The sequence below is a fragment of the Mus caroli genome, unplaced genomic scaffold (assembly GCF_978045245.1).
Source record: "Mus caroli unplaced genomic scaffold, Mus_caroli_1 scaffold_13, whole genome shotgun sequence".
NCBI classification, from domain to species: Eukaryota; Metazoa; Chordata; class Mammalia; order Rodentia; family Muridae; genus Mus; species Mus caroli.
This window is the reverse complement of record NW_028227268.1, coordinates 113843699-113866869: the sequence shown is the minus strand read 5'-3', so window position 1 is coordinate 113866869 and position 23171 is coordinate 113843699. Positions and strand designations below refer to the sequence as shown.

General features: G+C 40.5%; 1 protein-coding gene across 1 annotated transcript in view; it reads left to right on the top strand.

Annotated features, from left to right (window-relative positions):
* Positions 1 to 23171, top strand: part of Abca13 (ATP binding cassette subfamily A member 13) — a 485227-nt gene that overhangs the window by 354578 nt on the left and 107478 nt on the right. Inside the window, exons 49-51 of the mRNA XM_021177120.2 lie at positions 13406 to 13460; positions 14801 to 14978; positions 17534 to 17649. Coding sequence (XP_021032779.1) covers positions 13406 to 13460; positions 14801 to 14978; positions 17534 to 17649 — 349 coding nt within the window. The remainder of the gene's footprint in view (positions 1 to 13405; positions 13461 to 14800; positions 14979 to 17533; positions 17650 to 23171) is intronic.

The window sequence follows — 23171 nt, the reverse complement described above, 5'->3', positions numbered from 1 at the left end:
CCTATCAGTGACTTTCATTCTAAATTCTATTGATGAATTACACCATAATAGGATTCTAGGAAGGAAAGAGATGGGTCTGCACACATTGAATGCTAGTTAATGAGTCAAAGATGAAATAAACCTGGGAACAATGAAAAAAAAAAACATGGTAATATTTCCACTGTTGCTCTTGATGGAATAAGATGCATCCAATATCTAGGAATAAAATTCCTCTCTCAGTTCACAATAAGAGAGGAGTATGAGATCAGGATATTACCTGTGAGAAGACCCTGAGCAGATGTGGCTATTGGGTTCTGCAAACTGACATACAGATGTGACCTTCAATTTCATCACAGCCATGTAGTGGATGATCAGTGTCTTGCTGGGCATGGCTGACAGTGGAGACAGTGAGCTCTTTGTCCCTCATAATGCCGTGTTCAGTCTGATTGCCACCAGGTGGATGTGGTGACTTCCTTCTTGGTAATAAAGATCCCTGTGGCCAGAGGCCCCCACTCGATTCCTTTCAGAGTTATAGTTTGATAACTCACATTGGTAGGGTGGAGAATCAGCAGATCTCTAACCCAAGTGAGGTGGCCATTGTATGTGGCTTTTTCAGATAAGGTATTTAGGGTCAGCTTTCTTGCATGAGGATACTTTTGCCAGTAGTTGGCTGAATGGGGGCAAGTGTAGCTGCAAATGTCTTTGTTACTCTGGCCACTCTTCTCAGGTTCTCTGTTGTGCATGTCATTTGAGAGCTCATTTGGAGGCCTCTGTCAGGCATTGGCTAGATACACAAAAGTCATGAGTACATGCATGGGATTCACTACTCTGTATTCAAGTTTTTCGGTCTCCATGAGTCCACCACCTGCTTAGCACCTCAGACATTCCTCCTGTGGGATTGTTGGGTTGTCTCTGTGGTTTGAGGTTGTGAGAAGCAGAACTCAGAAGGTATAGAACTTCTCTATCTTGGGGGACATAGTGTTTGACCGTCAGCTTTTTGCCTATAGTCTCAAAAGAGTACACAGTAAAATATGGTTTATAGGATATGGACAGAAATAGAGGTTTACCTCAAATTCTGCACTGAGAGATACTGTTGCCCATGATACAAAGAGTCAATGATGACATCCTCCTAAAGAAAGTGGCTAAAAAGTTACATTGTGGATACATTGTTCACACAATTTGAGCTACTAGCCAAGGGAAGATCACAGGACCATTGGATCCATGGAAGAAAGAAAACTTGGGTGAGCATGGATTCCAGCACAGCACACCAGTTATGCAGATACCAATATATATACTGGTTTTTTTGAGACAAGGTTTCTCTGTATAGCCTTGGCTGTCCTGGAACTCACTCTGTAGACCAGGCTGGCCTTGAACTCAGAAATCTACCTGCCTCTGCCTCCCAAGTGCTTGAATTAAAGGCATGTGCCACCACTACCCAAGCTCAGATATTTTACATATAGCAAAAATATTGGTGGAACATCAGAGTGATATAGGAAATTGAAGACATATAACATGAAACAGAATTCAGCAATAATTGCCATGTCAGAAGACATTCCTAAAATAAAATAATGTTTTCATCTGATTGGCTTTGTATTAGAACTTAATATAACATACCTCATATTATGTTTGTCTATGTTTGTATGTGAGGATATGCATGTGGTATATACTTGTACACAAGAACTTGTTGTGTCATGGTTACTTACAATGCTTAGTAATGGTGCTAATTAATTTTAATATTGAGGAAAACACCCACAACATTCTCCCTGGAGATACTAAGAGGGAAGAGGGGGTGAAAACCATGAAAATGCCACTTATGAGGAGCACTTTGCATGTCTGTATTCACTCTTAGTAGTGTGTGATTACATTAGCCTTTGACTGTTCCTGAAGATTTCTGGTGACTCCTCAAGGCAGGAATTCTTCAACCTTTATTGCCTGAGAAAACTATATAGGGCCCCTCTCATAAATCTACAAAATAGATGTAAAAACCAAACACCTACTTACAATACATTATAAGACACATTTTAAAACAGTTCTTTGGTATATATTTACACTTTATTAAACATGAAAGAAATGAACATACTAATGAGATCTAGTTTCAATTACTTTTTACCTAAAGAATTAAATCCGGGATAAATACCTGATATGCCAGGGCAAAGAGCAACTTCAACATGTTTTATAGTTGATCAGTATTTTGCTTTTATAATTGCCAACAGTGAGAGTACCATTTCATATTATTGTATAGAACAAAATGAGAGATAAATGATGAGGTCCATTTCAGAAATTATTGGAAATTCTGTCCAGATTTCAAGCCAAAATTGAGTTAACATTTTCAAATGAAACTCAAGTCAGCAACTCTCAAACAGCCAATTTTAAAATCAAACATTCTAACATAATTCAACCTGAAGATGCCCTGGCTTTATAATAACAGGATGAGGAAGGATGGTAAGAAAGTATGAAGAGTCTTTGTTTTTAATGATTAAATATTCCTATTTTTATAAGAAATAAAATCTTCTTCATATAGTAAATGCACTGCAATACATTATTTTCTTTTTCCTTTTTATCTCCTCTGTATTTACCTTTTAGAGCAGAATGTGATTGGGCACTGCTATTTCCATTCACAAGCCTTGCTGAGTTACAAGACCGAGGGAAACTTAGGGTTTCGTTCTTGATACTTTGGAAAACAAGCCACTTGGGGAATTCCTCTATCAAGCTGTTAACTTCAGGGAATGAAAATTTTAAGATCTAATAATAAGGAATCCAGCTCAACAGCTAAACACTTCAGACCGCAAAGTTAACATTAACAGTACATTACATCTTACAACAAACGTTCTATCAACTATAGAGTCAAATCTATAGTATCACAGTGTCACATGTAGAAGTTTTATCCTCCCCTTAGTTTTCATGCCAGACAGATGTTTTAAATGTTAACAAAATAAACAAAAAACATGGAAAATATATTATCAACATATTTTTATTATCAATATATATCATTATTTTCAATATTCTCAAATCTGAGCCAAGATATTTCATGCAAGGTCCTTTGTAGTTTTGTGTTCTGGGGCATGCACAATACAAAACGTGCAAAGTATGTGTTCAGAACTAAGGCTACCTTGAAAATTTTTCATGGTTGGTCCTAATTATCAACTTGCCATAATCTAAAACCACCTAGAAAATCTCAAGGATTGTCTAGATCAAATTGGCTTGTAAGCAGGTTGTGGAAGATCATCTGCCCACCATGGATGGCGCCATTCCTTAGGCAGGGGATCCTGACTGTATAGAATGGAGAAATTTGAGTCCTCCCTTGTATTTATTAATTCATTACTTTCTGATCTTGACTATACATATTATGCATATAGTTACTTTAAATTTTTACCATGATAGATTGTAATCAGGGACTGTGAGCTAAAATAAAACCTTTCTTTCCAAAATTGTTCTTAGGATATTTATCACAGAAATGGGTAGTGAAACACACATGATATAGCATTAAGATCTCAAATTTCTTATGTTTTACTCTGAATTAATTAAATTTTGACTATTTGCATGATCAGAAACCTACTTTCTGTTTCCAAAGTTTCTATTATCCTGCATACAGCTATACAACCTCATATAGGGTTGTGACCTTAGTTTAAGGAACAGTGTTTTAAAACTTTTCTACAGATATTGAGATTAAGGGAAGTCTTTTGATGTAGATGCTAGGGATGTCTGGGCACTTCCAAAGATATACATTTATAAATGTAATGAACTCTGAAGGGATGACTTGAATTGCAATGTGTTAAGTATTTCTCTATCATAATGGATATGGGACAAAAGCACAGATGTGCATTTTTGTAAGTGACAAACATACAGTCTAGAAAACATAACAGATGCAGTCATAATGAGAACACTAAATGAGAAAACTAATTTTACACATTTATACATTGCTGTGGGCCAATTCTTAGAAGGAAAAAAAGCCAGAATATAAATGATAAGAATAATCAAAGAAAGATGTTTCAAGTGTCCTCAAAATGCACATGTGAACATCATCTCTGAAAACCTTGAAGTAATGTTGGCAAGAGAGATGCACTCCATTGTCCCCATGGTGGTACTGCCCTTTACTTAAAGCCCTTTACTTTAAGACCTGATCCTGTTACCAGCCTCATCAGCCCAAGATTCTCTCACTGTCCATTGTTTCCTAAGAAGAATATTGAGTGACAGGAGACAAAGAAAATAATACCTCAATTGCAGGGATTTTTCCTCGTGTCCACACCAGGACATCAAAGGCCATAAATGATGTTTCTGGCTTCATAGAAAAGGGATTAAGCAGAGACTCGGGTAATTGGAGTTGTTCCTTCCATCCTGCTGCACAATCTGCTTGAAGTCAGTTCAGTTAGGAGAACTTTCCTATCCTGCAGTTCTCTCTCTGAATTCACCTTCCAATACCCAACCACTTGGCTGCCTTTTCTGTGTAGCACATCTCATATAGTAGTTGCATTTGATGTACCAAACCTCATGCCCAGATTTGTCGGAAGTGGTCTAATTTCTAATGTTGTACTATGTGAGGATTTGGGAGATAGGCCGTTCAGTTGGGATATATCCCTTGTTGGAGCTGTTGAGAGTCTCAGGAAGCAGTCATCTTCCCCAGTGTTTGTAGGTTTTTTTTTTTTTAACCTGTTCATTATTCTCTTATTTTTGAGGAAATGTATGCATATGCCATTTATTTAAATAAGTCCAAATCTTTTTCCAGACTTTGCAAAATACACATAAAATCTTACTTCCAATTTAAAGAAATGTTAGTTTAATTTAAAAGTCTGTTTAACCTCATAGAAGTGCTACAAAAAACAAATAGGATTCTGAAAAAATGGTAATGTGATGGTGAGCCACGTTGCTATAAAAATGAAAAAGTTACTTGGTGTTTGTAGACCCAGACACCACATGAGTTTCAAGTATATATAGTTAGGTCCATTGTAATCCACTGTCCTTAGTGTTGCCAGAATCCCCATACAATTTCATGGTGCCTTCTGCGTGACTTCCCAGAAAAACATAATGGCTTCTCTGTGGTGGGAGGTAATGTTCTCAGGCATGGCCTACTTGTCTACCTATCACAAAGCTCCTGCTAGCTGGCTCAGCAACACCTGAATGAATCATCTGGCCTGAGAATGAGCAGCATCAAATCTTTGCTTGATTCATAATGAATCACAGTTGGTGTCTAGTGCTCTGCAGGTTGGAACACAGGCAGAATGTGTTATTCTAAGGTGAGCTGGATGTGGTCTTGCAAAAGCTGGTAGCAAGGACTGCCTTACCTACTGCTCTGACAGCAATACCAGGGTTTTCTGTTCTAAACCTTAAAACTGTCTTTTTCTGTGTCTTGATTTTTAATTTAATTTAATTTAATTTTTTACGTACAAACTTTACATCCTACTCACTGCCCCACTCATGGTCACCCCCTTCTACAGTCCTCCTCTGAGTGGGTAACAGGCCTTCTGGGTACTCCTTGCCTACCCTAGTACTTCAGGCTCTGTGAGGCTAGGCGCTTCCTCTCCCATTGAGGCATACCAGCTAGAAGAACATAGCCCATGTACAAGAAACTGCTTTTGGGATAGCCCTCATTCCATTCCAGTTGTTTGGGACCCACATGAATACCAAGTTGCATATCTGCTACATATGTGTGGGGAGGCCTAAGTCTAGTCCATGTATGTTGTTTAGTTGGTGGTTCAGATTAGTTGACTCTATTGGTCTTCCTGTGGAGTTCCTTATCCCCTTTAAGGCCCACAGTTCTTTCTCCTATTCTTCCATGGGTCCCTAATCTCTGTCCACTGTTTGGCTGTGGTTGTCTGCATCTGTCTAAGTCAGCTGCTAGGTGGAGCCTCTCAGAGGACAACATGCTTCTGTCTGCAAGTGTTGCAGGAAATATTTAAAAGGGAGCAAAATCCTGCTCTAAACCCAGCTACTCTCTTCCCTGGCAGACTGGCTGGCCAGTGCGGGCAATGGCTGGCCTTTTCTTATCTTGTGGAGATTCTCTGACTCAGAGCTCCGAAATCTCTCTACCCAGCTTGATAAGTTCCCACTGGTGGGTCATTACCACATCAGCCCTGTGCTTCAAAACTCCCACGGCTTTTTGTGGTGCACATCTAGCAAACCCATGCTTTGCTGCTGTACCTTTCTCTCTGGAACCCAGTTGAGCCACCGCATGAAGGGAAACACCACACAAACTTAGTAGTTCACAAACAATGGTTGCTGGGTGCAATAATAGAGTCCTAATCTTGTAAACCATATTAAATCTAATTCCTCCTGTGGTAAATCCTGGTAGATTCTCCATCTAATTTGGGAGACACTAGTAGCTACATCTTGTCCTCTTCCTATCCCAGTCTAAAATCCCCTAGCTCTCTCCTGCCTACTCTCTTCCCTGTCCAACCTGGAAATTCTGCCTACTCATCCAATTATTGGCTCCTTTATTAATTAGGGGATGGTTCACAAGAAGTCACCTGAATATGTGACTTATTCCTCAGTCCAGACAACCCCTCCTGGGAAACCAGAATTAACATCAAAATACAAACAACACCAGGGCCATCCACAACAGCAAGCATAGCAGAGTATCAGTATCGTTAATATTGCCAGGGATTGATGCTTGCCCACTGGGATGGGTTCTTGCTTGGCCATTCCCTCAGTCTCTGCTCCATCCCCAGTGCCTGCATTTCTTGTAGACAGGATACATTTTGGGTTGAAAGTTTTGTGGGTGGGTTGGTGTCTCTGTTACTCCACTGGGGTTCAGGAGGTTGGCTACAGGAAGTTGCCTCTTCCCTTCCTAGATCCTCAATGTTGTGAGTCACAGCTAAAGTCTCCTCCATTGATTCTTGGGCAACTCCCTTATCCCTCTTCCCAGGTCTCTGTCTCCTCCTGGAGATTCCCCCCACCTCTTCACCCCTGTCAGTTGCAGATTTCTATTCATTTTCATGGTCATCTAGGCATTTTTCTTGACTTTCCCTGAGGAAGCATGAATCTCACTTAGAAGGGGGGAATAAAATAGTCATGAGGCAGATGAAGGGAGGGAAGAGGGATGGGGAACAGAATGGGGGTTCAGAATCAGCTGTGTCTTGATTTTTTTCTCTTTTTTTATTGGATATTTTCTTTATTTACATTCAAATGTTATCCCCTTTCCCACTCCCCTGAAACTCCCTATCCCATCCTCCCTCCCCTGCTTCTATGAGGGTGTTCCTCCATGCACCCACCCACTCCCACCTCCACACCCTCAGTTTCCGTATACTGGGGCTTCTATGGAAGCTTCACAGGATCAAGGACCTTTCCTCCCAGCCCTGCCAGAGCCTTAAAAATACAGAGATGGATGCTCACAGCCAACCACTGGACTGAGCGTGGGGTCCCCAATAGAGGAGTGTTTTGATGTTTAAAGAGAATTTCTCAGTTCTACAGTAAATGCGTAGGGAAAGCTACAAATTGAGACAGAAGGAAATGATAGCTTGTATTTATTTATTACACTAAAATTTAGTTACTTTAAAAACATGAAAATAGATTATGCTTATTTATGGGGTACCACATGATGCTTCAGTACATGTACACTTGTGTGATGGTTAGACTAGGTAAAGCAAGTGTCTCCACATACATCTTGCATTCCTAGTGAAGACATTCAGAATTCTGTGCTCTAGCTTGTGGGGGTATTACGAATGCACTAGGCTCTTGTGGACCTGAGTGCAGTCTAAGTCCCACTTTCCAGGGTATTAAGATCTCTTGTAGAATTGTGTGGAGCTACTGTATATCATATAATTCTAAAGCTATAATGAAATGAAAATTGTGTCTCATAGTTATTTCAGTGTGATCCCCTGGAAGGAAGGGAGTGATTTGTGACTATTCCATTAATTTTTACTTCTAAGGTCTAGGAGGAGGCAGCACCAAGGGAGATGTGGTAATGTTCCTATGCAAAGGAGGGAAGGAAGGGCAGGATATTATCTTCTAGGGGTTGAGTGATGGGAGCTCTTTTCTGGAGCTCATTGCACATATATCAGCTGTTCTTCTGCTGCCTTGTAAAGGTTTGATGGTCTATGCATGATGTTAAGAACACTATTTTCTACCATGATTGTTGTATAGATGTCCAGTTTTCAGTGCTATTGTACCTTGGTGGGGGTCTGGTTAAGAGAATCATAGACATCAGCTCTGCTGATGTCAGGAATGAGATCTGTGCTCAGAAAAAAGCAGAACCCTTCCTGCGATCCTCAAATACCAGATATGTTAGGCTACACTATCCCTTGAAGTTCCTATCTCCTCTAAGAATCCACCATTCCAGAAACTGACTTGCAGAGACATATTCTTGTTACTGTGCTTTCCTAATACAAAGTTTCATCATCAGAGTGCCAAGTGGGAAGGGGCATTATGTAAGTATCTGGAGTACAGCCAGGAACCCTGGAGAATGGTAACCATACAAGTAGTCAATCATTTCACCAGTGGAATGGGAGAGCAGATTGCCCTTACCTCCTAGAGGAAAACTCTAAAAATGACACCAATCCAGGAACTGCGCCACACTGAAGGACAGTATATTCACAACGTAGAAATGAGGGTACAGAATAAAGTGATTAGAGTACCACTTTTAAACAGCAGCAACTCTATGGTTTAAGGTAAGCATATATATATATATATATATATATATATATATATATATATATATATATGTCAAACACAGATCCAGTCTTTGCATCTTCAAATTTTTTCACTGTGTCTTGCATCTTCCATGAGAACACTTGTAAATTTTGTGTAAAATGTGCAGAGAAGGGGCACTTGGCCTCGAGTCTGTCTCCTTCCTGCTCGATGAAGGTGGACTTTGGGAGATCAGGAGTATGTGCTGATGAGAAAATGGGTTGTGTTGTCTGCAGCTGTTGGCTGGAATTACAGCATGTCACAGCTAGCTTTCATGCTCTAGAAGGCATTTGAGATACTTGTGTTTCAGGTACCTCTTCTCAAATGTCCATAACAGTGGTGTGACAGAGCTTCTCTCAAAAAAATACATACACGTAGCTTAACATACATACTCAGAGCATATAACACATGACCACAGCTTGAATTATCCTAAATATTTGTCAGGGTTAGTTTCAGGGATCCTTGGTAGTTGTCCAAAGCCATAGATGCTCAAATGTCTTATTTCAAATGCTATAGGTACAATATTGGCCTGTAACTCAGGCTTACTCTGCCACATAATTTACATACTCTCCAAGTGACTGAAAATACATAATAAAATAAAAATGTTATCAAATAGTTTTCATGCTACACGGTCTAGGGAATAATGAAAATGGAAAAATCTATGCACACTCAGTACAGATGCAGGTTTTTTCAGGACATTCCTAATGGATAGTTAGTTGAAGCTGTGGGTGTGTAAGCCATTGATGCGGAGTGATTACGGTGTACTTCTGGGTGACAACTGCATAGCTCTTCTCACAAGCATGCAAGGACTCAGGATTTGAAGACTTAATATTTATCCCATCAAAGATAATCAATACATCATTATTCTTTCTAGTCACCATGCTTGTATATTTGTTCCTAAAATGAACTTCCTCTTCTATCCTTTCAGTAACATATCTCCCACTCGGTCTTTTCCACACTCTGCTTTTTTATGTTTAATTTTTTAAAAAATTCACTTTACATCTCAATTGATGCCCCATCTACTGGTCCCCATCTCTGGCAGTCCCTCTGACATAACCCCTCTCCTCTGAGAAGGAGGAGCCTCCCCTGGGTAGCCTCCACCATGGCACATCAAATCTCTGCAGGGTTCAGCACATCCTCTTCCACTGAGGCTGGACAAGGCAGCCCAACTAGAAAACCATATCCTATGGACAGGTGAAGACCAGGATGCATATCTGTTGCATATATGTGTGGAAGCCTAGATCCAGCCCATGTATGCTCTTTAGCTGGTGGATCAGTCTCTGGGAGCCCCAAGAATCTAGGTTAGTTGACTCTGTTGGTCTTTCCATGGAATTCCTATCCCCTTCAGGGCCTTCAATCCTTCTCCCAACTCTTCCATAAGAGTCCCCAAGCTCCATCTAATTTTCAGTTGTGGGTCTCTACATCCATCTGAGTCAGCTTCTGGGTGGAGCCTCTCAAAGGACAGTCATTCTAGGCTCCTGTCTGCAAGCATAACAGGACATTATTAGTAGTGTCAGGGATTTGTGGAAAACCACCTGGTATTTATTTTTGTGCTTCTGACTTATTTTATGTATATGGTATTTCTTTTGGAAGCATTTTGCAAAAAGCAGGATTTCCTTTTCATTAAAAAATGTTTGAATGTTATACTAAAATGTGTGTGTGTACGCGCCTGTGCCTCTGTGTGTGTGTGCGTGCGTGCGTGGGTGTGTGCATGTGTAAATACCTGGCTCTATATCCAAAAATAACACATTTTTGCATCTATTCATTTGACTATAGAAACTAGACTTGTAGATTTACTTTGGTTATCAAGAATGATGTTGCACGCCTTTAATCCCAGCACTCAGGAGGCAGAGGCAGGCAGATTTCTGAGTTCGAGGCCAGCCTGGTCTACAGGGTGAGTTCCAGGACAGCCAGGGCTATACAGAGATTCCAAATGGTAGTAAGAACACATGCTCCACTATGTTCATAGCAGCTTTATTTATAATAGCCAGAAGCTGGAAATAACCCAGATGTCCCTCAACAGAAGAATGGATACAGAAAATGTGGTACATTTACACAATGGAGTACTACTCAGCTATTAAAAACAATGGATTAATGAAATTCTTGGACAAATGGATGTATCTGAAGGATATCATCCTGAGTGAGGTAACTCAATCACAAAAGGAGTCATTAGATATGCACTCACTGATAAGTGGATATTAGCCCAGAAACATAGAACACCCAAGATACAATTTGCAAAACACAAGCAAATCAAGAGGAGGGAAGACCAATGGGTGGATACTTCATTCCTCCTTAGAAAAGGGAACAAAAAAACCCATGAAAGGAGTTACAGAGACAAAATTTGGAGCTAAGACAAAAGGATGGACAATCCAGAGACTACCCCACCTGGGGATCCATCCCATAATCAGTCACCAAACCCAGACACTATTGCATATGCCAGAAAGATTTTGCTGAAGGGACCCTGTTACAGCTGTTTCACATGAGGCAATGCCAGTGCCTGAAAAATACAGAAGTGTATGCTCACAGTCATCTATAAGATGGAACACAGGGCCCCCAATGGAGAAGGTAGAGAAAGCATCCAAGGAGCTGAAGGGGTCTGCAACCCTATAGGTGAAACAACAATATGAACTAACCAGTACCCCCAGAGCTTGTACCTCTAGCTGCATAAGTTGCAGAAGATGGTAGTCAGACATCACTGGGAAGAGAGGCCCCTTGGTATTGCAAACTTTATATGCCCCACTACAGGGGAATGCCAGGACCAAGAAGTGGGAGTGGGCGAGTAGGGGAGCAGGGTGGGGGAGGGTATAGGGAACTTTTGGGATAGTATTTGAAATGTATATAAACAAAATATCTAATAAAAAAAGAAAAAGAAAGAGAGAGAGAGAGAGAGAATGATGTTGCAGTGGACATGGTCTGCATACATCTATATCATTTTATTCCTTGAGTATGACTCTATCAGTCCTTTAGTAGGGGTGCTACATCTTATATTATTTCTAGCTTTAGTTTTGAAGTACCTCCTCTATACTGTGTCTCATAATGGTTGCACTAATTTCCATGCTTATCACCAAGTTTTTAAGAAATGGTCATTATATTACTTAGCTTGACTGGTAATTTAATCATTTCACCATGTATTTGTATGCTAAAAATAACACTGCAAACTTGAAATATAGATTCAGCTTGACTATGTCCTGATAAACTCACAGTAAGTTGAAAATATTATAATTAAGCAATTCATATGACACAAATAACAGACTAAAGATAACAAGGTTGTGACTCCCAAGTTATGGAGTGTGGGTCATTGCTGAGTGGCTAGGATCTGCTGCTCAAAGTGCTTGCTGCACAGCGTGACCAGAGTATGGTACCAAATGTCCATATCCAGCAAAGGATTAAAATTCAATTTTGAAGGGTGATTTCCACAAAGCATATTTTATTTCTGCAGTAGTATAGAGTTCAAAATTCATAAAACTACTGTAAGTCAGGGACGGTCTTTATACATTTTTTATTCATCTGTTTTACTTCACTAAAGCATGACGATGTAATAATGATTTCACACACACAAAAAAAGAAATTAATATCTGAATAGGAGTAAGATGGAATGAGATGTCAATGGGGCCTGGTCTAGGAAGTTGAAGGCAAAGTTAAAATGCGTCAGGGTCAAGGAAAATGATACTAACCTCATTTTTCAAATGGAATCAGTGGAAGAATTTTATGCTCTATGATAAAATGAACCTGTGTGAAGGTAAAGGACATGGTTGTTCTGTTTTTCTACCCCTCTCTCCTGCTTTCAGGCATATGCCTTTCCTTCCTTCCTTCCTTCCTTCCTTCCTTCCTTCCTTCCTTCCTTCCTTCCTTCCTTCCTTCCTTCCTTCCTCCCCCTATTCCTTCCTTCCTTTCTTTCTTTCTTTCTTTCTTTCTTTCTTTCTTTCTTTCTTTCTTTCTTTCTTTCTTACAACACACATTCTCTAGCTTTGGGGACTGACATATTTACTGAACTTGGGTACAGGCAGGTTTAGAGATGATGTGAGCTCAGGGTTACCAAGACAAGGTGCTCGTGATCATGAACACCATCACACTGTGTGAGGGGGCAACATGGAAGTAGGAGAACTTAGAAGTGAGGGAACTTGAAAACGTGAACAAATGCGGTAAAGAAAAATGTGGCGTGGACAGGACCTCAATTTCTCCCCTGGGTGACTGGAATAATAAGTATCCTACAAGCTAGTGGTGGTTTTGTTTTGGAGGTCACAAACATGCAGGATACAGGTGACAGGGTACGTGCAGTATATATTCAACTATATGAGGGTTGAGATCCAGGTGGTCTGAGGAGATAGGTTGCAGAGAACACAGGGGAGATTCATGGCCAAACATACAAGAGGAGAAACACTTATTTATTTGGAGGATCTAGTTTGTCTTCTATTGCTATAGTAAAGAGCATGAACAAAACCATCTTGAGGTGAGGAATATACTGGCATACTTCATCTTGCCCCAAATGGTGTATGTGGGTGGAGATGGGTGTAGTAGTTATGACACTAGGATACTTACTACAGTGGACAACGAAACGACAGACGAAGGAGCATGGTGCCTGTGATGTGACACATGTGAAATAAAATACATAATGGTTATGTTTGACAAAGCAATAAGAACAAAGAGCTCAGCACATATCAGTTTAATGGCAAGAACCTATTTGTCATTTTTCATTGATAATGGATTGGGGTGGGCAGAGCAACCAGAGGACAACTCTTGAGTGGCTTGAAGATGAGTCACCAAAGGGACAGGCCATAAAGCTCACGTCTTAATTTGTTGTTCACAGGAATAACCCTGTACAGCCACCCATATGGAGGAGCCTTGCTGAATGAAGACAGGATGTAAGTGGATGGAGTGATATGGGAAGCATACAGAAGAAAATCTCTAAGATACTGAGGAGCAATTTTGATCCCATTTCAACACATTCCAGGAGAAATGCTGTCATAGATAGCTTTAAAAGTGGAAGTGCAAATGGCTGGGCTGAAAATGGGTGAAAATACTATTCAATTATGGTTTTCACAAAAGAAATTGTTTTCCATAAAAAGAATTGTTCCTGTAGCCTCTGAACAGTACACATCCCAGGAGGACTATTCACATTAACAACATAAATATGATACTCACATAGGTAAACATGCAGAGCCTCCGTGAACTTTTTTCATGCATGACATAACAAGAAGTGCAGGTAGAGGTGGGTGTCATTGTTGCCATGGTGCATTTGGGTCCATATTTAAGTGTCAGGAGTCAACACCTTGCTAAGTACATTGCTTCTGTCCTCATTCTTTCCCCCATCTCCATTCTTTTCCGTATAGCTACCAATCATTTAGTTAAAAATCAATGACAAAAATAGTATTTCTATAATCATCTGGCCTGCCAAGTTGAGACCATATATCTTGATGAGTTTGCTTTCTTTAAATAAGCAATGGAACAGCAAAGGTGAGCTGCAGTTTGTCTTGTTACCTCTACTATTGGAGAGTGCTACCTCCAACAGTGTCTGACATGTGGCCTCAGTTCTGGGGCAGGCTAGCTGATGACTGTTATAAAACAAGGTGTGATAGACAGAAAGCATAGTCTAATGGGTGTCGTGTGGTGAGACCATTCATTGTGTCAGACAGCTAAAAGACTGCTTGTGCTCACCTGCTTCCAGACATAGACAAAATGGTCAATGACATTGCTTGACTCCAGCTCTGCCTGTCAGAGAGACTGCATGGTGTGATGGCGGTGATATGTGGCCCTTTAGAAAGCATTTGGTTTTCCCAACACCTAAGTCTAGACATGATCCAGTGAGACAAGGAGCCCTACAAATGCCCCTCCTTGTTGAGTTCTGCTGCACAGCAAATGGGTTTTAGTACTGGAAAGGGCTCTAGGAGCTGCATGTTGCTCTGCAGAGGTTTACTGTTTAACTGAGAGTCAGACTACGTGATCAAGAGTAGGATGAGATAGGAAGATGCTGAAATGCTCTTCAGCTTCATATTTGTCTATTCTATTTCTCTGTTGTGTGTTCTGTAAGCTCTGAACAATAACCCACATCTTCAAAGAACTTGAGGGGACTGATTGAAGGAGAGAATCCATACATTGTTGGCAGTGTGCCTGGCCTTCCTTCTTGCCAAGTGTTAATAGTAGAAGGAACTTCTGGTTTCTTCTATGATATGTGATGAGTTGTTACATTATCCTCTGTCTACAGCCTGGAGAGCATCCGCCAGTGTGGTGTTGCCCTCTGCATTGTCCTGGGATTCTCCATCTTATCAGCATCGATTGGTAGCTCTGTGGTGAGGGACAGAGTGACTGGAGCTAAAAGACTGCAACATATAAGTGGCCTTGGACACAGGACATACTGGCTAATTAACTTCCTGTATGACATGGTAGGATTTGTGAATATGGTTCTTATATGAATATGGTGGTTGAAGGGCCTAAGCCACATGGGGGTGTCCACAAGGGAAGCACACATTCTGTTGGCTAAGAGCACCTACCAGTTTGCCTTTACCAGGTGGTCTCCTCAGACAGTCACGATTACTTTATGAGGGGAAGACTCAGGAATCATGGGCTGGAGTGCTCTAGAATTTAGGACCCCAGTTTTTTATTAGGGAAGAAATGAGTGAATAGCAGCTTTCACTATTACCTTTCAATGGGCTGAAATGTGGGATGGTAAAAACTATTAGAAATGTCCTCTCATCTGTGTCCTTAGCCTCGCCCCTCACTTGTTATACCTCCCTATTGTGGTGGCAGATATCAGAGTTTCCTACAGTCTCGAAATCACTAGAGTTTGTTCTTCTGTTCTTTCCATGACAATATCAAGTGCATGTTGAGTTGCTGCCTAGAGCATAGGCCAGATATTTTCAATGTGTATATTCTGATTTAGATTTAGTGCTCTTACACAACCCCCACTCCTGCCATCACTACAGAGCAGAGCTGGCATTTTTATACAAAGGAAATATCTGCGCGTTCATGCCCTCATGGAGATGATACATTCTGTGATGTGGAAAATCCTATGTGAGCAGAAGGCTGGGCAGGCCTGAATCTCCCCGAGAGCCTCCTACTCATCGGCTTCTGACCATCTGTGTTGCTTTACACAGAACTGATGTGTTAGGAAGCTGGTCTTAAGCAACATTTACTCCTTTTAATAGACTCAGAACTCCACTGATTGGTTTGCTTTTGATCCCCTAATATAGATGTTTTAATCACATAGATTATCTGATTCATACCAGAGGTACCTTAATATTCAGGAGTCTGTTGAGTGAGACTCCATGTATACCTTCATACAGCACACACACAAAAAATGGCTCATAAATCCCAAGACTGAGAAGTGCTAGTCTGCAGTGGCTTATCTTTGCTAACCCATGTCCCTTCATAGGGAGGCAATGGCTCCTCCAGAATGGTGCTTCTAGTTGGACAGAACCACACTTCAGTACCTGCCACTCAGCTATGCCCCTAGTACCACAGTCTTGGGGCTCTATGTTCCCCAGCATTTTCCAGCAGATAAACCTAACCCCAAGGACCCTGAGATTTCCTCTCTTCTCTGTGCTTTATTATCTTCTTATCCCATATCCTGAATGTGGCCCTTCTTCACTCTGTAATGGGTGGACTTGGGGCTTAATGGCTGGAAGGACTTTTTGATATTTGTCTGACTCTTTCCCTCCACTCTTACTTAGTCGTTTTATGTTTGTTCTGTTTGATGATTCAATCAATGAGTGTTTTTGAGGATCTGTCAGGGTATGTGCAGGATTGCTGAGGAGTAAGCATCTATGTCTCCCAGCATTCAGTGTTCAAACATCATGCAGTGCCATAGTACCAGGAATTGGGATCCTTGAGAAAATGACTAGACTGCAAGGATGTAACCTTCATGGATAGATTAGTATCTGTATAATGGGGAGCTCAGAGAACTCTATTACCCTTTCCAGCAAATGGCAAAATGATAGAAAATGTACCAGCTCTAACTTGAAAAGTAGTTTTTCACTATATACTATCTCTGTTACTGTCCTAGTCTTAGATCTCTCAACCTCCAGAGCTGTGAGCAATAGATTCCTGTTGTTTGTAAGCCAACCAGCCTATGTTTTTGTTTTACCCACTCAATTGACTGAATGTTGTCTCTAAATATATGATTGAGTTAGAGTAGATCTGTCTCCTAATAGAACTCACATTCTTATTAGAAGGAGCAGGCAGCAAATGCACCAGATATAACTGATTCTTGACTAAATCATTTGTGAGAGTGGAAGAGGATAATGGCATAAAGGTAACTTTCATTCAGGAAGTTAGAGTAACAAATTAAATTTTAGCAGAGATTTAAAGAGCAAAAAGGACTCAGCCACATGGGCTGCTCAGAAGTACTCCGTGGTCAGCAACCCCACAGAAGCAGCAGCTGGATTTAGGACTCTCCAAGAATGGCCTGGGGATGCTGTTTGTTGACTGTTCTGCAGAGTCCTTGAAGGGAAGGCTCTAGGGAAAGAAGAGCAGGGAAGATCTATTCCATTCCTGTGTGTGTGTGTGTGTGTGTGTGTGTGTGTGTGTGTGTGTGGTATGTGGTATGTGTTGTAGGTGTGTGGTGGTGGTGGTGGTGGTGGTGGTGGTGGTGTGTGTGTGTGTGTGTGTGTATTTGTTTCTGGCACAATTCCTTGGCCCTTCCCAAGGGAGATAGGCATAGGTGGCTCTGGTAGGTTATTCGAATCTGTTTTCCCCTAAAGGACTATGTATGGGTCCTGACACCAACACAGTCACATTCTGAAGATTTGGGTGTTTAGCACACCAGTCTTTGGAGGAACAAGACCAAACCCATAACAATGACTCAGCACAATGGACTCTTAAACATCTTTGAATATGCAAAGCAGGTGCTAGGTTAAGTAGAAACTGAATGGAAACTGCAGAGTAAGTAGAGCATGATTAATGTTCCCATCTAATATGGCATGTCCCTTTGTTTTTCCAGCTCTTTTACTTAGTTTCTGTCTGCCTGTGTGTCGCTGTTATAGGAGCCTTCCAGTTAACAGCTTTCACATTTCGGGAGAACTTGGCGGCCACAACCCTCCTGCTAGCACTTTTCGGGTATGTGATGAGAAACACGGCTGCAGAATTATGGTTTGTTTTCTGAGAAGGAAAACCCTCAGGATGGCTTTGAACCTGCTGTCTGCTTCATGATTTTCTCTCTTCTGGAACAATTATGTTACTCCTACCAGGGCTGCAGAGCAAACAGGCTTGAACAAGATGATGAATGCCCTGTAAGGGGGATGGGGCGAAGGTTGACGTGTCCTGATGAAGATGGCTTTGGTCCTGCCTCAGAAAGGCCCTCAAGCTGTTTGACAAACTTGTGCAGTGGGAAATGGATTCTCTGTTATTCTCACTTTGACATTAATTGTGGTCTCAAATACATAATCCAGTTAGCTGAGAAACTGCAGTTGTGGGGACTCTCTTGTGCAGCTCTCTGGCATATGTTTCTTCCTCTCCTGTTATATTAGTAGCTTGGAAGTGTTTTGTGTGACTTCTATCACTTTTTTCCTCAGAGGAAAATAGTAAAGGTGGACAAGTTATTGCAGAAATCTTCATTTATATACTCCGGATGCTTGTAACTGCTTCCCAAATGATTAAAAACAAAACAAAACAAAACAAAAAAGAAACAAAAAAAAAAACCAAAACAAAACAACCAACCTCCTCCCCCATTTTAAGCCAAATACTCTAACTAAAGTGAAATTTACATATTTTGCCATCCTTCCAGTGATTCCGAATTACTCCAAGTATCTAAGTAGGGTACAAGGCTTTACCTAAACAATTGTGTGTCTGTCATCAGAAGAATGGATAGAGCCGGGCGTGGTGGCGCACGCCTTTAATCCCAGCACTCGGGAGGCAGAGGCAGGCGGATTTCTGAGTTCGAGGCCAGCCTGGTCTACAAAGTGAGTTCCAGGACAGCCAGGGCTATACAGAGAAACCCTGTCTCGAAAAACCAAAAAAAAAAAAAAAAAAAAAGAAGAATGGATAGACAGAGATGAATGAATGGCTGAGAAAGTAAGGAAAGGTATAAGACAAGCAGTTCTTGCAGGAATATTGATATGTGACTTCCCTTGTAGCCTTGCTAATATGAATTCCCATATAAGCTGTTCCTTTCCTGTAAAATGTCAATTTTGTTGCTAAAAGTTAAATGAGATAATTGCTGTAAACACCAGGGACAACTGGCAGAGTCATTACATTAATTTTACCCATTACTGTTATTCATAGAATTATCTTTTTCTTTAGAGATCACCATGTGCTCACGAAAAGAATGGCTGTGGAACATGATGTTATACTCAGTTCGAAAGTTATGAGCTCATATATAAAGGGTTGTATGTTTGCACCATGATTTTATCTTATTTCAGCCTATTAATTTCATTTACTGGGAAAGTGTTGTTGCATTTCATTGTAGCATGGGTAAAATAGGCCTCGCTATAAAATTATGTTTGAATTTTAGAAGGCCAGACTTCAAAAATGATGACAAAATTTGGATGAAGTTAAATGGTTCAAAACTTAATCTTATGAAATGTGTTTTTAGAAAATGTTTAACTTGATTACATTATGCTAGAAAATGCTATGCTCACAACTAAACATTTTGGGGAATTTCTGGAGAACCATGGGCCTACAGCTGCATAGTCATTATATCCCAAGGGTGATAGACTTCCTTGTTATTCTATTGCTGTGAAGAGACACCAGTACCAGGGCAAATTATAAAGGAAAGCTATGTCAGGCATGGCAACACATACCTTTTATCTCAGCACTTGAGAGGCAGAGGCAGGGGATCTTCTCTGTGAGTTTGAGAGTAGCTTGATTTACATACTGAGTTTCAGGACAGCCATGGCTATGTAGAAAGAGTCTATCTCAAAAGTGAATGAATGAAAAAAAATGAATAAGTAAATAAACAAAATGTAAAAATAAAAAACCTATTTAATTGGGGGCTTGTTCATAGTTTTAGAGCGTTAGTTCATTATCATCATGGCAGGGTGTGTGGCAGCAGAGAGGTAAGCATAGTGCTGGGGCAGTAGCTGAGAGTACACATCTGATTAGGAAGTTTTAGGCAGAGAGAGAGAGAGAGAGAGAGAGAGAGAGAGAGAGAGAGAGAGAGAACCTTGTGTGGGCCCTTGAACCCTAGCTTCAAAGCCTATCTCAAGTAGCACAGCTCCTCCAACAAGGTCACATCTAACTCAGCGAGGTCATACCTCCCATCCCCTCTTCAATAATTCCACTAACTGAAACCAAACATTCAAACCTATGGACCAGCCTTGGCTTGGAGATGGGTTCTGAGAAAGGAGTGTTTGGGAGCAATGAAAAAAAATGTCCCTAGGTCAAATCATGTTTCCAAGCTGATGGCCTGTGCTCTTCTTGAGATAGCTTTCCAGACAGCCCTCTGCTTGAGACAGCTCTCTCTTGCTTGAAAAAAATTCTAAAATTTCCTCTGGGTATCTCATCTCTTGTAGGCCAAAAGCCTAGACTTTTATTCACATATCATTTCAATTGTTCACTCCAGGTTCCCTTTTGATTATTCCGTGAATCACCCACCATCCCATGACCTTAGCCCCTTGATTCTTAGAAGATAGCAATTGCACATTTTTTTTTTAAATATGGCAAATGAATTCGGAGATCTGTCTGTCTTTGTAAGCATAAAAATTAAACTTAGCTGGGTGGGATCCTGTCCTGAGATTATCATTCTGACCATGCCTGGACCTAAATTAGCTCTGTCCCAGGATGACATAGAACTAAAAAATCTACCTGCCTTTGTATCTACCTGCCTTTTTATCTATCTGATGAGTTGGCTCATAGTATAATATTCCAAAAAGAGAAAGAGCCAAGAGATGCCAATTGTGACCTATAATTTAAGTCAAAAGACTTAAAAGTTTCTTATTTCATCATTAGTATTGAGCTACAGATTAAGTTTAAAACCTGTGAGTGATCCCTACTGTAAGAACCTCAGTCTTAGCACCTGCTTTCAGGCTCCAGGCTGTCTTTAGATGAGGGGAATGGAGTGACTCCTCTTCTTCCTCCTCCTCTCCCTGTCCTCCCCTTCTTCCTCCTCTACCCCAGCCTTTTCCTCCTTCTAGTCCTCATTTCCCTTTTTCTTTTCCTCCTCTTCCTCCTCCCAGAATCTGTGGGAATCAGGAACCCAAGTGCAAACTAAGAAGCCAACTCCCGGAAATGCAGAACCCAAGGACACTTTCAGACTTGAATTAAATCTATTGATTAACATGGTTTTAAGAGGTGAGGAAGAGGATAAAGGAACCAAGTCTTATGAAAGTTAGAACACAAATGCTCATAATAATTTGACTTTCTACCGAGAAAAATGGGTATTTAAACTCTGACAGGGTAAGCAGCAGGTTGTATCAAAGAAAGTAAAGTATACTAGAAGTCCTTGACTTGGTTGGAGGATGAGCTCTGGGCCAGTCTGAGCTGCATAAAGAGGCCTTGTTAGATGAAAGAACAAGAGAGGGAGTGGAAGTGAGACAGAGGTGTAAAGAGTAGGCAAAGACAGAGTTAGAGATAGACAGAGACATAGCAGAGACAGAGAGACAGAGATAGACACAGAGAGACAGAAAAACAGAGACAAAGACAGTGAGATAGAGACAGAAACATAGAGACAGAGACAGACAAAGACAGAAACAGAGGGCTAGGGATACAGAGGGATAGAGAGATAGAGACACAGAGTAGGAGAGACTCAGAGACAGGTAGACAGAGACAAAAATGAGAGGCAGATATACACAGGTTGTGGAAGACATATACATAGAAAGAGAGAGAGACACAGAGGCAGAGGAGAGGGAACAAGTAATGTTGATCTTAATAGTACATACCTTTAATATTAACACTCAGAACTTTAGAACACAGAGGCAGAAAGACCAATGTGAGACCCCATATTAAGACTTTTCCCCAAATATCCCAACAAATTAGAACAAAACAAGAAAGTGACACTAAAATTATTTGAAATAAAAGACAGACAGCTTATATTAAAAATGTAAAGCTAAGGACATATTTGGTGCGTGTTTAGTGCTAAAGGATTGTGACAATAAGAACATGGACTCCTGTTTGTCTCTCAGGGAAATTCACAGAGCAGAAGGAAGGGGCAGTTGTCAGGAGAATACAGTATGTTCTCATAAATTCCAAAATACCTGCAAACAATATTCCGACCTCCTGTGAATTATACAATCATTAAACTGATGAGTTGTGTTTTAATAAAAGAGTAGAGAGTGTTAAAAGCCACAGTAGGTTTCATATCAAGTAAATTATGCTCTATACGTCAATTTAAATTTTCCCTTAACATTTAGAAAAGGCTGGGGTGGGGGCTGGATCTGGCAGTATGTTAATTTCAACCAAGTGTTTGAAAGGAAAATAATGAAAATGCAGCTTAAAAAAAATCATGGAATCATTGCTGGTGGAAATTCAGCTCAAAGATTCATTAATGCAGGAAAAGAAATCTCCAGGGGTGTCATTTAAGACTATGTCTTTGTCTCTGAGTCTTTTTTCTTAAGACAATGCTTTGATCCACTTGTCAAATACTTGAAGGACATAACCCAGTATGAAGACCTTATATAAAGATTATATGCATTTCCCAGTGGAGTAGAGATCATGGAAGATGTGGTAATTAATTGCTCAAGTATAGCTCAGGGTGTCCGGGTTGACAGCGGGAGGGGAAGGCATTTTGAGACCACAATGTGAACATGGAGATGCTAATCAAAGCAGATGAGCATCTGCATTGTGCCTTGCAGGCCAGTCCCATCAGATATTTCGTGAGGGGCCCTGTGCACTCCCCCAGATTCCTCTAGCTCCCATATCTCCAAGTTTAACAGAGAGCTGCCTGCATGCCATATTTTACAAGGAACAAAGGAAGGCTGGGTCTTCTGTAGTTCTGATTTAAGTATACTAGGATCATTATCTCAGCCTATTAATACACCTGTATAAAATAAAATAATTTGTCTTAGTTTCAGAAATTTGATGAATCAATAATTTTTACATGACATACACACACACACACACACACACACACACATACACACACACTATGTTTACTCTAATAATGAATATGATAGGAATTAAAAACAGGTCTAAAATTTGACACAAAAGTGTCTACTGTTGCTTATATGTGTTTTAGTTTTAGGAATAATTTGTTTCCTTTTCATTCTTTGCTTTCATTTTGTCCTCTTCTTAGACTAGGCTATCCTTGAACTGTCTATCTTCCTGCCTTATAGCCTGAGCTCTGGAATTATAGATGTGTGTCACCATGCCTGTTTCCTAGTTGCTGAAGGCCACCTTATGTGATGAAGGATAACAGTTGAGTTCTGCCCTATAAAGGACAATAGAAAGTGTATGTAACGTTAGGGATGGGATTTGATTCTTCCTGATAATACTTTATTTCAGACAGGACAAGTCCTAATTAACACCGGTAGTCAGATAGAGCTCACCTCTTTGGCAGTTATTTTTATTTGACTTCATTATTTTATATAGGAAATATTTTAGAAAAATTGCTTTGAAACACTTGTCTCCAACGCATTCTTCAGTCATTGTGAACCAGAATGCTACTGAGTGAAGTTTCTGAGATACTATATGGCTTTGCACATCAT